Consider the following 17,403-nt stretch of genomic DNA (forward strand, 5'->3'; position numbering starts at 1 on the left):
ATTGATGGACTTCCATGGGGCGAACTTGGGCTAACGGCGATTTAGAAGCAGAATCTGCCTTGACCTTTAGTAGTGCGCAACCCCTGTTACCATTGCAAATCTCTCTGTTTCACCACTAAGAGCCGTCAAAGTTCATTTGATTTGTACAGCTTTATGATGAGAATCTAATGTTCCCCTATAAATGTATCACAAACAAATGGATTGCAATGCCTAATGTGCTCAGCCTCCGATCTCCACAACACTTTGCAACATATCTACAAGATCCTTTGTGACTTTTCCAGTAAATGCACAAAAGCGACATACAATCGTCCTAGATCCACCTGCAATTGAATTGCTCAAACGAAGGACAAACATTCTATCCTCTCAAAATGGTCCCAAAATCTGGTCGCCAAATTTCATGGTCCAGAAGCAGCAAAGCGAGTCGAGATTGGTTGGCAACATCAACTTCCTGGTGAATAGCCAGGTTTGCTTGGACTGTTCACCAATGTAATGTATAGACAAATCCTCTTGATGCACCGGATGGTTCACGTTTCCCTTGGAGTGCTGTCGCCACCAGCAGAGCGGGAAGCCTGAAATTGAAGTGCGTTCTGTCTCTGCAAATCTTTGAATCTTTCCAGTATTTCCTGGAACGTCGGTCGGCACTTTGGATCACTGGTTAGGAGAAAATGCAATTCCCACATCAGTATCAAATTGTAACAAATTGACAATTTTTGTCCTCACAAAAAGGGAAAAAAAAAAAGCTCCTGAATGACATCAACTTATGCCAAAAGAAAAAAAGGTCATGAAACTGCCTAAGAGATTCGAGGACTTCAAATCACGATGAATGATAGGTAAATTGTAATGATGCAGATAATTCATGCCCCTAGCCTGAAAAGTACCCAATTCAATAATTACATGTTAAAAGCAGCAAGATAACATACAAGAGATGGTAGAATTCAAATAACTGACAAACTCTGGAGGCCAAAAGTTCACGGGCCAAGCAGTCTCAGGAAGTTAGGAATGCTAAGGTTCAAGACACCCGTCTCAAATTTTTATCAGCATGGAAGTAAACTGTACATTTAAAAAATATCAACAAGAACAAAAAGAGGGCAAAATAAAAAGGAGCAAAACAAACGCTGACAGGGAAACAGATGAAAAAAAAAAACATTCAGGTGACCAAAATGTAAAACATTGCACCTACAAGAGGATGAATTTGGTTACGCGCTGAATGTACATGTAAAATATATCAACAAGGACAAAATGAGGGCAGTATAAAAAGGAGCAAAACAAATGCTCACTGGGAAACAGATGAAAAAAAAAACATTCAGGTGACCAAAATGTAAAATACTGCACTTAGATGGATTAAGTTACACGAATAAGAAGCAGATACTTACCACATCCAAAGCCATATGAACACAACGTCTCCAATCCAACTTGGCTGTGTTCCTCTGCAGTAAGCGAAACAAACTTCCACTGCATCAACACACGTAACTGTTAGTTCCATAGAGACGGGATATCGACAGAAATTACAATCACTGAAAACCAACAGACCAGACATTAGAACAAACTTTAACATGATGCACCATATAATCAAAAAGCCTGCTTTTCAAAAGCATTGAGAAAGTACCGTGGAAGAAACTCTGTGACTATGCAGAGGCGCTGAGGTGAAGTTACTGCTCCCATGAAAAGCAAAACATTGGGGTGCCGAAGTCTTTTCATAAGAGACGCCTGCAAGGACAAAAAGAACTGTCATATTAATGGTACTTTATGAGAAGTGAGAAAAATTGTGGCAACATCAAAAGAGGTTCTCAGAAAATGCATGGTACTACACATGCTGAGGGGGAGAGCATGGACATATAACAATTGCAAAGTCCTATGAGAAAGTTCCTCATTTTGAGTAAAACGAGAAGGTATAATCCTTTCATAGACCCACATGCTATTGCATCTATCCAACACAACACAATTAATCATAATGCAATGGATCAAGGCATGGAAAATATAAGGAAAAATATCCATAATCCTTTGGCAAAAAAAAAAAAAAGATCAAAACCTGCTATCACCACATGTACTGGAAATGTTGCGTTGCTGTATTAGTGGAACAACACTTGAATTAAAATTGCCAAGGCCATCACTAATAGAGCTGACACCAATAAACTATATCCGTGCTTTGGGGAAAAAATCCCAGTTGCTACAGAATAAGCACCAAAAATTCTATTCATTAAAAGGCTTCAGAATTTTATAAAATAATAAAATATGGGCTAATCATACAAGTGCAGAGAGATAGAGATAAATGCATGCGGTTCGAACATATTGGTCAATCTTACTTCATCTCTTTATCACACTGGTTTTCAGAATGTTCTTCCTAAACCATCTGACTATGTAGTTCTTATCAGGAAAAGGAAAAAGAAAAAAAAGAACGATCAGAAGATGTAGGGGCAAGTGACACCATAGATGGAGTCATTTGGCACCTCGATGTTGACTCGTCACATCCTGGGATAATATAGATCACTTTTTGGGTTCATTATCAACTAAAAGGCCAACCCATTATCCCTCACTGCCTCAGTCTGACTCTAGATTATCAACTGCAATTACAACCTGTCAAGGAAGCCCTTATCAAAATTAAACCAGCCAGGTCGCATCCAGCAATCACTAAACACTATCATAACAATGTTTTCATGATTTCAATTAACAAGTCAAGGACAGGCCAACAGGCTTAGAGCAAGACATAGCCTGCATATCATGTCCTACAAGAGATGCCTTATTCAAATTAAAAAATCTAAGCAACCCTCAGCATGTGCTGGCTGAATAATATTAGAAACAAAGAGAATTCGTGAGACATAGTAAAACAAAAAAGAAAAAAAACCTCTTGTCTAAAGGAATTTATCAATTCTTCTGAATATTCTTGCATCGAGAATACCTTCACCACCACATCCTGCAATTGGATTAAATGCAGAGAAAGTTAAAATCCAAAAAAAAGAAAAAAATCATCATCAGGAGATCGCATAGGTCTATACCAAACAGTGAGATAAAGTGAGAAGCCAAATGCATTGCACTAAATCTCCTCTTTCATTTAGCAAAATAAGTAAAACATAGCAGAACGCACCAACTAAAGTTACCCACATCATTTAGTTATATATGGGAACAACACGATATCACAAAGCCATTTACAACACTAATCTCCTTTCTTTCCACTTCTCCACAACAGGTATTTGTGCCACATTTATCGTGCCACTTATAGCAAAACACAGAATAATACCTACTGTCCAGACAGATGACACATTTCTCATGTGTTTCATGTCGGCAACACGAGTAAAATTCACTCCACCACCATGCATTACATATTATAAAGAGAACTTGAAGTCCGTAACTGAATAGCATAAGAGATAGCCAAACGCTATTAGAGGAGTGAGATAAGTAATACGTATAACATGAAGTGAGGTACACGCATTTTACATCATGACAGCATGCATCACTCTCTTAAACTAAATTTAAGGGGAGTAGAAGAACACACTGATCCGTACCACAGAGCGTGATAGACAGTTCCACAAGAACCTGAGAGAGGAGGAACGGCAGACTAAATATCAGAATGAACACTAAGAGAGTACAGTATTACCATAAGCATCGTAAACACACGGAAACAAATACGACCAAATGATCTCAGAAGCAAGAAAAATCTACACTCATGACGATAATCAATTGAGACTGGATGCATTTGCAGTGCATCTCAGCAAAGTTATTGGGGAATATACATATAAACATCAATATGGAAGAATGACAGATCTGGCTTTTCAAGGACTATCCATGATTTGCAACAATAGCACTCATTTTAGAGCCTTTTCGGAGTATGTCCTACGGCATAATGAATAGCCAGACCCAAGATTAAAGAAAAATTACAGGCGAAAAGCATACTACTAATGACTTTTCAGGCATCGCTGGACTCCTATAAAATCCCTTCCGTCACCCCGTCAGACAGAGAAAGAGAGAAAAGAGAAAGCGAGAAATTACCTGGACAAGCCGGTGCCGGATCTGGAGCCGGAGGGGGGGTGGCGCGGTGGTTCGCCGGTCACGCGGTGGTTCGCTGTAGAAGAGAGGGAGGGCAGACAGAGATGCGAGGAGAGACAAAGAGTAAGGGACGGACGAGTCGGGCCCAGAAGCGGAGGCAGAAGGGCGGCGCGGTTGTTCGCCGGTCGGGAAGAGGGAGGGCAGAGAGAGAGAGGGAGGTCGCACGCCGGTCGGTTGCTCGCGGTCGTCTCGCCGGTATCCTCCTGGTTCGTCGGTTGCTCGCGGTGGTTCGCCGGTCGGAAAAAGCGAGGGCAGAGAGAGAGAGAGAGGGAGTTCGTCGGGGAGAGAGAGCGAGGGTAGAGAGAGAGGCGCAAAGAAGAACCCGCGCGACAGAAAACCCTCTCTCCAGAAACTAGAAGCTATAGTACAGGAAAATTTTCAAAATGGGCGCCTGAAATTGTGGGTCCCATGAGACACGTGTCGTACTCCCACCGCCTTCTTGTTTGCCACACCGGAGTGTCTCACGTACCTAATAATAATGATTCCAACGCCTCAAGAAAAGACCGCTGGATAGATCTGACAAATGCCTAAATTGAATCTAATGAAACATAATCCAATGTAAATTGACATGTTTTTTATTTTGACTCATTTTCATGTAATATAAATCAAGTGACTCATACTCGACCTCACTCATATCTGACTTAACTTATAAATATAAAACACTTTCATATTTAACTTAATTTTAAAAAAAAAACTCATGGATAAATTTCAAAAAAAGACCTAAAGTATCATTATTTTCTCAAATATGAGCTCGAAGTGGACTTTGTTTCAAATAAAGACTTGAAGTAGCTTTGGTTGTTTCAAAATAAGGACCCGATCTTGCTGGTTGCCAACTAACTAAATTTTTCAACCGATCGAGGGTATTTTCGTCATTTGGCATTTTCCTTTTTTTCCTTTTTTTTTATGGTTCTTCTTCTTCCTCTTTGTCGATGGCTGCCAGCCATTGGCGATGCCCACAAAGGGCTGGGTGAGGGTCGCCTTTGCCGGTGAGGGCCATCCATGCTAGCCACAGGCGAGGGATGGCGTCGCTTGGGCGTGGCAACCCTCACCCAGGGGCCATCTACATGGTCGGCTATGGCTAGCTACTAGTAAGCACAGATGTGGGTGGCCCTCGCCCAGCCCTCTGTGGGCTTCGCTAATAGTCGGCCAGCCACTGGCGAAGAGGAAGAAGAAGATTAAAAAAAAAAAAAGAGGAAAGAAAAAAAGACGGAAAATGACAAAAGACGAAAATACCCTTGATCGCCAAAAAGTTAGGTTCTTATTTGAAACAAACATAACCACTTTAGATCTTCATTTGAAACAACATCCACTTCAGGCCTTTATTTGAGAAAGTGATGGCACTTTGAGTCCCTATTTAAAATAATGTTCACTCCGCACCCTTATTTGAGAAAAAGATGACACTTCGAGTATTATTTGGAATTTTCCCAAAACTCATACCCAAACAGAAGTGAGAATAAATTATGAACTTATTTAATATCCATATTATTTTGAGATAATTAAAAAAAATAGGCTTTTAACCCATTTTAATAGATCTATCATCGGATAAACATGATATCCCGACATTTTTGGAAATTTGTCCCAATTAACATTGCATATACATGTAAGAAGGATTGGGACATCTCCCAAAAATCATGCAATCGACATTGCATTGGTTGAGAAAAGAGCAAGAAGAACATAAATTATTCGTTCAATCCTACTTGATTCAAACGGGATGTTGACTGCCTTTGGGGAAGGACATATGTGAAACGCAATAAGCAAAATACACAGAAGACTAGTGACTAATAGTCACTAATTAAGTTATGGAAAAACACAGAATGGAAAGATTGTGTTGGATTCCAAAAAATTGATAATGTTCAGATACCGTAGAAAGAAAAAGGCATCTTTTGTGTCAAGAACCGCTCTCCTTTCTCAAGATAAAGTCGACAACATCCTCCACAGTGTCTACGACCTGCATAGGTAAAAATAAAAGAGTTCAATTGGGGTGAGCGATTTTCAGATGCACTTTTAACCTTGGAAAATTTGCAGAGAAGACAAATACCCCATAAAAGTAACTTTCAATTGGGCATATTTTGGAAATATTGACATTTTGCTAGGCTGAAGAGGGAAAAGGTTCAGTCATGTTTCACCCAACCAATTTAGAATTGACCGATCACCCAGAGTATAGCAAATCAAGGTATGTAAGTATGGGAGGATTATCCACGCTGACAGCTCAAAACCACTTGAGGCCATGTTTGGCTCATTGCCCTGGAATCATGAAAAGGAATCTCAATCTAAGCAATCAAATTCCTAGATGTGGGGTTCATTCTCTATTGTTTGGTTTCAATTTACAAATGAAGGGAGAAATTTCTTATGTGAGATGCAAAGTGAGGTAAAAACATGTCAGAAATGGGGTGTAAAATATTTCTCCATTCCACATATCCAAAGTGGCTAAGGAAAAACTAGGGATAGAAACAGAATGAAGAACCACATACGATCCCGCAACAATTTCCCGATTATTGTCATCTAAAATGATCATACAGTTCACACAATCATTTCACAAACAGTTCACACAATCATTTCACAAACACATTACATACAGCTCCTCAAAATCTCGAGTAAAGCATTTCACGCATAATCTGCAACAATGAAGATAAAGCCATTCACGCGTAACTCCAAACTACTTCACAGCCGTTACCTCAAGCCATTGTGATATTCTTGTCCTTATTGTGTTTTGAGTCAAAGACCCAATCACGAGAACAAATGGAGTGACAGCAACTCAACCAAGTGTGTTAATGGAACTTTATATCCCCACCCAAGCCAATGTGATGCTCGTAGTTGGAGACGGGACCAGACAAGTTTCATAATAGCAAGAAAGAGAAATAATCTCACCTTGTAGAGGAATGTGAGGACCATGGAATCAAGAGGCAGGCGAAACTCCCATGGAAGGATTTGAAGATGATGAATATAGAGAGAGAGAGAGAGAGTTCTGGCTTTCTAGGATTTAAAGATTTATGAAGCTCAGAAGTACTATGCGTGTTGGGTTTGTGAATGTTTTTTCCTCCTAGGAATCCCAGTACCACCTCTACCTGAGCAATCTAGTTCTGCATTAGGAGTATCCGTTAACTAGGCACTTTGATTCTATGATCATAAATCCATCCAAAGATGAGCTGCAATGGCATTCCACTTCCCGTTTATTACTCCAAGGTGAACCAAACAAGGCCTAAGTGATTACATGATGTACTATACTTTTGAATGCTTTCATGGTGGAATCAATGATCTGCAGTCTCAACCATGACTTTCCATAGGATCACGTATCTAAAATCTCTAAACCAAAGAACCTACCATCAACTCACCCCAACGTACATGCAAGGAGAGATGGGAGAGACAGACAGAGAAATGTCTGGGTTTTGTTAAGAGTACGAATACCTACCACGTCCATGGGAAGTTCTGAATGATTATCTTTTCCCTTGAATGCCCCAGTCCTTGTTAATATAGAAAACCAAGGATCTCCTGCCTGAAGGAGTTGTTATCAAAACTGGTGATTGTGTTCAGAAATAAAATTACTGATATGATAAAATACAATTCTCAGTATGAAATATACCCATTGTGCGCCTCTAATGTTGATTTTGGGTTATCTCCTATCATGCATAGTGTTCTGAAACAACGAATTCCAGAGTATGTATTATTCTCCACATTCAAATTGCTCAACAAAGATGGCATAAGATTCCTTAACACGGTCTCAGCATTTCCATAGACAAATGGATTTGGCCTCCCATACAATGTATACGCCAGCGGAATTGGATGTATTCTGCAGAACAAGGACAGGTAAACAATGCATAACACAAGATTGAAGATTAACGCATGTCACTTTGCTGCATTGAGGTAAACTAGGCCCACACAAGGAGCTTATAGGCCTTTCTTTAATTTTTTGTGGAGAATATTAGATCAAACTCCATGTAGAACTAAATATTGAGAAGCTGAAACCTCACTATCTTACCTGTTATAGATTGCTTCTAACGCAATCCTGAAAGCTCCCATACCGAGACGTCCACCAGGAAAAGTAGCCTGCCTTTGCACTTTGTCAGCTAGTCATCAGCCAGTCTTTAGTTCCACCAAGGCTTCAAAAACTCAAGATTGCTGCTGGCGTCACAAATGGCATAGCTTACCTGGTATTCGAGGTCATTATTTGCAAAAAACAGGTGTGGTTGCTTTCCAGCCTCCCTTCTAGGAAGCCCCCCAGTTCTTAATATGTCGCAGAGCACCTAAACCCAAACTTGAGTATCACAAAAAAATTTTAATATACACAGACAGACAGACAGATAGATGATGACACTCCATTTTATCACATTTTCCAAACTAGATGTCAGCACCCACTAGACTTTTAAAGAGATGATGACTAAAGTTGCAGAGCAGTTACTGAACAACCAAACAAAGCATCGTGTCTTTTGATAATCAGTTCAAAGATTTAGAACTAGCGTGATGAAAAGCCCAGTATGGACTCGACAGCTAAATTAGATAATCTAAGAAAGGACAAGATCCTTTAGGGTGGTCACAACCTAGATATCTCTGCTCCAATCAACAGAATCACTGACAACAAATGCTGCCTGAACTCTCTGTGTTTGCACAGCAATTTTATTCTTTCCTATCATATTAGAAGTGCTATTCTGGTCAATGTCTGGCTTAGTTGTCCATCTCTTGTACGGTGCTGGTGGATCAATGGCATCAAAGTAGCTAATATACTCATCAATTGACAGAACGTTTCTGCATAGAAAAGACACGAGCAGAAAGAGGGTCAACTGGAGGAAAGAGAGAGAGAGAGAGAGAGAGAGAGAGAGAATCAAGTTGTTGGAGTTCTCATTCTAGATGAAACAGTGTTGAACACAGACAACTGAAGATTTATGGAGAGGACTTCTCTGCGATTACTCGAGTCCCTAAGAACTTGAGTGATTTTTATTCACTTTGCTTGCTCCTATGTATTACCTAGACATCTTCAATAGCAATTTTATTAGATACATAACTTTATCCTTATAACTTTTGAAAGCTTTCAGTAAACTTGACACCATATACTTTCAAAAGCTTTCAGTAACCTTGACACCATATAACTTTTGTCGAGCTATTGTTGTTTAAAACTTTTGTGTAGTCTTTAGATAGCAAGGGTATGTGTGGGCTTACTTTTATTTCTCTTTCTAGTGATCTGCCTTAACCATTGCTAGCAAGCCTTTTTATTTTTTGGAACGCATTGAGCTCCCTGTCTACTAAGCTTCTAAAGTAGTTTTGGATGGTTGTGCAACCCGAATTATACTTGTGGCATCTGTCTTTTCCTGTTCTAATTATGAGGGTTGCTGATGGCCTAGAAGTTATGAACGATTGCCAGATGCACAAATTTATTGATTATGTTTGGTTGTGGCAGTGTTATATCAATTTACAAATTGAAAACGCCCCACAATATGTAGCATTTTGGTATCTCAGGTTTGTTTTTGGAAGGTGGTGTGATTGATTGATCTCTTGCATCGAATAACAGGGAGAAGTGGATCTAGCTTGTAATACTCTAGCTGACCACTTAAGCTTGAAGTAACATAGAGTGTGATCACTAATTCGAGGAAATTTTAACTCTGGCTAGGTGCTACAATGGGCAAGAATTTATGTGGCTAACTGAGCATTAGTACATGCATTGGCATGCCAAAATGGTTTTGTTATGAGGGCGTTTTGAGCAACTGATGATGTTGAATTTATCAAAGAAAATAAGAAAGTACTTTAGGTTCGTTTAAGTAAATCAACTAACACCCTTCAATCTCCCAATATAGAGATGAGGTTTTGTGATGAGGTAAAATGTGTAGAAAGACTAGAAGGAGTTGTTTTTTTAATCAATTAAAGATAGAGGCAGTTAATTGTAGTGTGAAGTGAAAAGATATGTTTCTACATTGCTTATCAGAAGTGACTTGTTACTGTTGATTATGCTTTTTTGCGGTCATCATGTGTTCTAGATGTTGATTGCTTGTATATTTAGATCATCATACTGCAGGGGCATTGGTAATTCCATCATTTTTGGTTGCTGGTGGAACTTCCTTTTAGTAGATCTAAGACCTCTCTCTATTTGGCAACTTCCTTGGAGTGAAATTTTCCTCTGTTTTTCTTAATTTCGTGATGAGACACAAAAGTGGTCAGAAAACATTTTGTGGTGCTTGACACATTAATTTAGCAGGGCTCTCATCAGCCAGCTCTTTAGTTCCTGCTATGAAATCTGAGGACGAATTTGGTAGAATTATTGATTTCTTTTCCAACTTAGTAGTTAGCACTGCATATCAGTAACTAAATTTGGTTTTTATTGTGTTTTGATGACAATCTTTTTCCTGTGACAGTTGGCTCTGATGAAGCAAAAGAGGCGTTGAAGAAACTTGGTGCTGAAGAAGTGTTCACTGAGAGCCAATTAGGAGTAAAGAATGTCAAGAGTCTACTGGAACCGTCCATCCATTAACCCATTCTACCATATTTTTATGCATGGACACATCCAATTTTGGCCATTGGCACTTGAGTTCTTTATTTACATCTTATTGACTTTGTACTAGGGTGATCTAAAAGAACCTACCCTTGGATTAAACTGTGTTGGTGGCAATGCTGCTTCTTCGATGATGAAATTTTTGAGGTGCAACGAGTGTTAAATTTGTGTCAAGTGCTTCCCTTATCTTTCTGAAGAGAGCTGATTTAGCTTTGTTCTCTAGCGGAGAGGAACCACGGTGACATGGTGGGGTGTCTAAGAAACCAGTTACAGCGTCAACTTCATCTTTTATCTTCAAGGTAAATTAAGAAGCAGCGAACTAAAATTTCTACCTATGGTTATGAGGTTATTTCAGTCCAGCCTTACAATTTGACTTGTCTATGTTTCGGTCTTAGTCTTGGCAATGCCCTATAGTTTTATTTTTTTGTTTAAATTTGGCCCAAAATCTCGATTTCAGTATATGATGCAACCAAATTTGAGCGAAAAAAAAAAATTCTCCCTAGAACTGAGACTAAGAGGAATGTATAAACTAATGCAATAATGGTTCTTATGGTTTGCAAGAACTTTCTTTGAGGGGATAATTGGATCAGTTCAAATGATATAACAGAGTGCAAAAGAACGATAGATCACTTGCTGGAACTAGTGCATGATGGTAAGTTAAAATACGAGTTCGTCTTTTGTAATAACTACTCAAACTGCTATATTTGGGTCTCCATATCTTTATAGTAATTTTCAATAGTATTCATCCTCAAGATAGTGTGTTTGGATTTTGGTGCATACGAATTCCTCCAAAACTACAAGACCGAGCTTGTTCCTTTTAGTGATTTCCATGTTGCACTGGATAAATCACCGGGGAAACATGGGAGCCATCCTAAGCAAGTCCCGAAGTTCTCAGGCTACTGAATATTTAAGGGTGGTAAGAAGATGGAAAAATTCTGCGTCATATCCTTCAGACGATCAGCCTGTTTTGAAGTTCTGAGGCGCCGGATCAACCAGGCACAAAAACTATGTATCTTTTCCCTTCTTATTATTTTCTCTTTACATAAGTGATGTATCTTTTCCGTTGAGGTAATTTCATTGCTGCTTATTTTCACCAATTTCCATTCTGAATTTGTTTTGCATCATGCCATCCAATCTCAAACTAATCTCATGCGACATGAGGTCCATCTACTACGGCTGAATTTGGAGATCCAAACATCGCCCCGTTTGGTAAGGGTCCATAAAGGTTTCAGATTTGCCAATTACAATTCTCATATACACGTAACAAAGAACATCGGGATACTTTCCCAAAAATCATGTAATCAACATCGCATGCATTGAGAAAAGAGTAAGAAGAACCATAAATTATTCATTTGATCTAACCTAATTCAAATGGGATGTGGACTGCCTTCGAGGAACATCATTCATACATGATGAGCAAAATCAATAGAAGACTAGCTAATGGTAGTTACTTTTTATGATAGGGAAAACACAGAATGGAAGATCGTACCAGCTTCCAAAGAAGTGACAATTGTTCAGATACCACAGAAAGAAAAGGCATCTTTTGTTTAAGTGATGTCAAGAACCGCACTCCTTTCTCAAGATAAAGTCGACAGCATCCTCAACAGTATCCACGACCTGCATAGGTAAACAAAAAAGAGTTTGATCAGGATGAGTGATTTTCGAATTCATTTTTAACCTTGGAAAATTTAGGGAGAAGACAAATTCCCCACAAAAAATGTGCACGGTTTTGAAATACTGACATTTCACAAGGCTGAATAGGGAAAGGGATCGCTCAATCATGTTTCATCCAACCAAGTTAGAGTTCACAGATCACCCAGAGCATAGCAAATCAAGGTATGTAAGTATGGGACACCTCAAACACTTAAGGCCATGTTTCATGCCCATGCAATTATGAAAAGGAATCCCGTTCTAAGCAACCAAATTCCTAGGAGTGGGTTTTTTTTTTCCCTTTGTTGTCCGGTCTCAAATTACCAGTGAAGAGAGAAATGTCCAACGTGAGTTGCCAAATGAGGTTAAAACATGTCAGAAATGGAATGTGTCTCCAATCAACATGTACAAAGCGGAGGATAGAAACAAAGCGAAGAACCACATAAGATCCCTCAACAATTTCCCGATCATTGTCCTCCAAATGATTTTACAGTTCACACAAGCATTTTTACGAACCGATTATATAAAACTCATCAAAATGTTGCAAGTCAAGCATTTTTCGCACAAAATCCACAGCGATGAAGATGAAGCCATTTTTATTAACTTCAAACTACTGCACAGAAGTTACCTTAAGCCATTATTCATATTTCTTATCCTCTTTGTGTTTTGAGTCAGAGACCAATTACAAGAACTGCAAATGGGGTGACAGCAACTCAGCCGAGTTGGTAAATGGAACTTTATTGCGCCCCCCCCCCACAAGAAAAAAAAAAAGCCAACATGATGCTTGTCGCTGATGTCTCCATAAAGAATCCAAACAAGTTTCACAATGGCAAGAGAGAGAAAGGATTTCACCTAGTAGAGGGATGTGAGGGTTATAGAATCAAGAGGCAGACGAAACTCACGTGGGAAGGATTTGAAGATGATGAACGGAGGGCGGGAGAGAGAGAGAAAGTTCTGATTTTGTAGGATTTAAAGAGGATGAAGCTCAGAATACTGAGTGGGTAGAGTTCACAAATGTTTTTCTCTTCTAGGAATTCCAGTACCACCTCTACCTGAGCAATCCAATTCTGCATTTTAAAGAGAATCCATAACCTAGGTAATTTGATTCCGCAATCATAAAACCATCCGAAGATGAGTTGCAATGGGATCTCATTTCCTTTTCTTACACCAAAGTGAACCAAACAAGGCCTAAGTGATTGCGCAATGTACTATACTTCTTAATGTTTTCCAGGTGGAATCTAAGATCTGCATCTCAACCATGACTTTCCACTAGGAACACAGATATAAAATCTCTAAACCAAAGAAGTGAACATGCTGGAATGAACACAACTTGCACATGTAGGAACCTACCATCAACTCACCCCCAACATACATACGAGGAAGAGTGAGAGAGACAAAGATGTGTAAATTTTGTTAAGAGTACATATACTCACCAAGTCAGCAAGGAACTCTGAATGATTATCTTTTCCCTTGAATACCCCAGTCCTTGTTAATATAGAAAACCAAGGATCTCCTGCCTGAAGGAGTTGTTGGCAGTATTGGTGATTACGTTTCAAAATAAATTCACTGATATAATAAACTATAATTTTTGGTATGAAATATACCTGCCGTGCACCTCTAATGTCGATTTTTGGATTATCTCCTATCATGTATAGGGTTTTGAAACGAAGAATTCCAGAGTTTGTAGTATTCTCCACATCTAGGTTGCTTAACAAAGATGGCATAAGATTCCTTAACATTGTCTCAGCATTTCCATAGACAAATGGATTTGGCTTCCCGTATGATGTATACGCCAGAGGAATGGGATGTATTCTGCAGTACAGGGACAAGTAAACAATGCGCAACATAAGATTGAAGATTAATGCATGTCGTTATGCTGCATTAAGGCAAATTAGGCCTACACAAGGATCTTATGGGCCAATCTTTAATTTTTTGTAGAGATTATTATATCAAACTCCATGCAGAACTAACCATTGAGAAGCGCAAACCTCACTATTACCTGTTATAGATTGCTTCTAATGCAATCCTGAAAGCTCCCATACCCAAACGTTCAGCAGGAAAAGTAGCCTGCCTTTACACTTTGTCAGCTAGTCATCAGCCAGTCTTTAGTTCCACTAAGGTTTCAAAAACTCAAGATTGCAACTCACATCACAAATGGCATAGCGTACCTGGTATTCTAGGTCATCATTTGCAAAAAAAAGGTGCGGTTGCTTTCCAGTCTCCTCTACAGGAAGCCCTCCAGTTCTCAATATGTCACAGAGCACCTAAACCCAAACTTGAGTATCACAGAATTATTTTAAAGTACACAGACAGATAGACAGATGATAACACTCCATTTTATCACTTCTTTCAAACTATATTTCAGCGCCCACTAGACTTCTAAAAAGATGACAACTAAAGTTACAGAGTAGTTACTGAACAAACAAAACAAAGCCTAGTGTCTTTTGATAATCAGTTCAAAGATTTAGAACTCGCGTGACTAAAAGACCAGTATGGACTCAACAGCAGAATTAGATAATCTAAGAAAGGACAAGATCCATTAGAGTGGTCACAACCTGAATATCTCTGCTCCAATCAACAGAATCACTGACTACAAATGCTGCCTGAACTCTCTGTGTTTGTACAGCAATTTTTCTCTTCGCCATCTCATTGGAAGTGCTATTCTGGTCAATGTCTGGCTTAGTTGTCCATCTCTTGTACGGTGCCAGTGGATCAATAGCATCAAAGTAGCTAGTGTACTCATCAATTGACAGGACATTTCTGCATAGAAAAGGTACAACCAGAAAAAGGGTCAACCGGAGTGAAATAAAAGAGAATCAAGTTGTTGGAATTCGCGTTCCAGGTGAAACAGTATTGAACACAGACAACTAAAATGAATTAAGGAGAGGACTCCTCTGCGATTACTCAAGTCCCTGAGAACTTGAGTGCTTTTTATTAACTTTGCTTGCTCCTATGTATTATCTAGACATCAAAGTAATAACCATCAATATCAGTTTTATTAAATACATATCTTTATCCCTATTGCCAAGCTATATCTCTCTTCCCCTCCCCCCACCCACACACCTGCATGCACAAGCAAGTAATTGAGACATTGCTGGGTACATTTGCAAACCTAGAGAAGTTGTAAAAATATTTACTTGTATCCATATTCGGACATCACAGCAGCAGGTTCTCCTTTGCCAACAGCAACGACAAGTTTGTTCTCGAATCTGTGCAAAAACCTCAATTAGGAAACAGATTAATAAAATAGAGAAGCATATTCATTAGTAAAACAGAAAAGCCTATTCAGAATTCTCTTAGAATAGTTAGTACATGCATGCGCACTCTTCAATGTCTTTTCAATTCATATGATATATGTAGTGCATTTCCCTGGTTTCCAAGAAGAAAGCACATGAGATGAAGATATTAGATGTGTTCTTTGATACCCACGTACACATACAAGATGTGCACATTTAATAAAGTCCAATTTCGCAGTTTTGAACCTACAAAATTGTGTACTTATAAATAATTCTTGTACAGGAGAATTCTTACTAAGCTAATAATACACATGCACAATATTTTATTTCGCAATCCCAGATTTTAATAATCATGAGTGAGATAGATGAAAAAAGCAAATGTTATTGAAAATGCTCAGTCCTGATTTACATTAGCATGCCACATTTCTCATTGGACATTGGTCATGGAGATAATCCAACAAATCCTTACCTATTTACCAGTTGTTTAAAAGGTGTGTGGCCCTGTATGACCTGCAAATTATCTTGGTCAAAATATGAGAGAAAAACGAAACAAAGTAGTTCTGGACCTGATAACAAGCAAAATCGTGAGGGCAAGCAGATTTTGTAACACAAGAGACGAACAACCTGTGAAGGTAAAATGTTGACTCCTAGTAGTTGACCTAAGTCCTGGGCTCTTTTGGATTCAGAAAAGCCACCTCCTGCATCGGCCATTGCTATTAGCAGTGTGCAGTAAAAATTAATTATCGCCTCTTCAGGAATTAACAAGCAAAATTTATTATTTCAAGGGAGTAACATATTGAACGACCATAGGTAAGGGCATCTCAAAAGGCGTCACAGATTCAAATTGCTTGAATGACTTAAACATAAGATAGCAACAATCTCAAAATCATCAAACGATTAGTATTAGATCTTAAAAGTACCAATACTTGCCGATAAGTGAATAATCAACCACAATAAGCATATGATGTCCAGCACGCAACTTGAAAAGTTTAGTTTGACCATTATATTGGCACTCACCGGTGATGATTCTATTGAACGGTCACATTTGGTAACACATATAGAAAGTGAGAAATGTAATAGCAAAATTACTAACGTATTAAAGCGATGACTAGGACCTATTGAAGTCTACCAATCACGAACACTCACCATTTGTTAAGAACACGAAAGGTATCTTCAGCTTTCCTGAAAAGATGTAGAACGTAAAGTAAGTGATAGCAGGCTATCAAATAGCAGATACGAATCTCAATATCCCCCGCCCTTACATCATCAAAAAATTCGGTAGCAATCAGCGAAAAAAAGACATGCATTCGCAACGTAGAACATACGCAAAATGGCAAGATCCCCAGCACGACATAAGCCTCGCAGGTATATCAGCAAGCGATGGCGAAAGCCTTACCAGAATCGTCGTACAATCTCCTGAGCGCGCGCGGAGAACCGCCGATGGGAGCGTGACCGAGGAGGACCACGCCGTCGATGTCGAAGGCGATGCCGAACGAAGGCCTGCACGACGAAACCACGATCGTCGATTCGATCACGGACGAGAAAGAAGAAGAAGAGAAAAAGAGAACATCGGAGAAAATCACGAGCGCAGTCGAAGCATGACCGGAACGCACCGATCCGATTGCGAGCTAAGCCGCGAAAACGAGCGCGAGGTGAGCGGGGACGGCTGCTTTCTGCCGCGACTCCGCGACGCGATGGTGAAAAGCCGGTGCCTCATTTTCCCGTTCGTGGCGAATCGCCGGAGGTGAAGCTTCAAGAAAAACGGAGCGAGCTTCAACAGTCCACAGAGAGAGAGAGAGAGAGAGTGGCCCAATCGCGCAGCGTCTTCTCGTTCGATGTTCAGGGGCCGTGAATTGGGCCCGTTGAAATGATGGGCGGGCCTCGATAGCGGATCGGCCTTTCATTCGGATCCGAGCTCAACGGTTAAGCTTGATTTTGGTGAACGTTTTTGGGCTCTTTTCTTTAGTTCTTTCATTTTTGTTGTATTTTTCTCTTTAGGCC

The 17,403-nt window shown here is 39.5% G+C and overlaps 2 protein-coding genes and 1 pseudogene across 5 annotated transcripts in view; all 3 read right to left on the reverse strand.

Annotated features, from left to right (window-relative positions):
• Nucleotides 1–86: 86 nt before the first annotated feature.
• LOC104435366 (LIM domain kinase 1-like) lies at nucleotides 87–4,675 on the reverse strand. Its single transcript, XM_039307093.1, has 7 exons — nucleotides 4,667–4,675; nucleotides 3,985–4,400; nucleotides 3,501–3,531; nucleotides 2,843–2,911; nucleotides 1,607–1,707; nucleotides 1,374–1,452; nucleotides 87–651 (listed from the first exon to the last, which is right to left on the reverse strand). Exons 1-7 carry the CDS (start codon nucleotides 4,673–4,675, stop codon nucleotides 649–651), a joined length of 708 nt encoding a protein of 235 aa, XP_039163027.1. The 3' UTR covers nucleotides 87–648.
• Nucleotides 4,676–5,649: 974 nt separating this feature from the next.
• LOC104435367 lies at nucleotides 5,650–9,819 on the reverse strand (annotated as a pseudogene).
• A 1,976-nt stretch (nucleotides 9,820–11,795) lies between these two features.
• LOC104432816 (uncharacterized protein YKR070W-like) overlaps nucleotides 11,796–17,403 on the reverse strand; it is a 71,992-nt gene continuing 66,384 nt past the window's right edge. For 2 of the 4 annotated variants that reach the window (XM_039306034.1, XM_039306032.1), the window contains 8 exons: nucleotides 15,872–15,912; nucleotides 15,304–15,375; nucleotides 14,722–14,926; nucleotides 14,335–14,430; nucleotides 14,166–14,233; nucleotides 13,771–13,978; nucleotides 13,600–13,683; nucleotides 11,815–12,133 (listed from right to left, as the gene is read on the reverse strand). In XM_039306034.1, coding sequence (XP_039161968.1) covers nucleotides 12,074–12,133; nucleotides 13,600–13,683; nucleotides 13,771–13,978; nucleotides 14,166–14,233; nucleotides 14,335–14,430; nucleotides 14,722–14,926; nucleotides 15,304–15,375; nucleotides 15,872–15,912 — 834 coding nt within the window. In that variant the 3' untranslated portion in view covers nucleotides 11,815–12,073. Of the gene's footprint in view, nucleotides 12,134–13,599; nucleotides 13,684–13,770; nucleotides 13,979–14,165; nucleotides 14,234–14,334; nucleotides 14,431–14,721; nucleotides 14,927–15,303; nucleotides 15,376–15,871; nucleotides 15,913–16,026; nucleotides 16,101–16,548; nucleotides 16,585–16,798; nucleotides 16,903–17,015; nucleotides 17,189–17,403 lie in introns of those variants that run through there. The other 2 variants (XM_010045352.3, XM_039306033.1) reach the window with 2 other exon arrangements.

Source organism: Eucalyptus grandis, chromosome 2, assembly GCF_016545825.1.
Source record: "Eucalyptus grandis isolate ANBG69807.140 chromosome 2, ASM1654582v1, whole genome shotgun sequence".
Classification (NCBI taxonomy): Eukaryota; Viridiplantae; Streptophyta; class Magnoliopsida; order Myrtales; family Myrtaceae; genus Eucalyptus; species Eucalyptus grandis.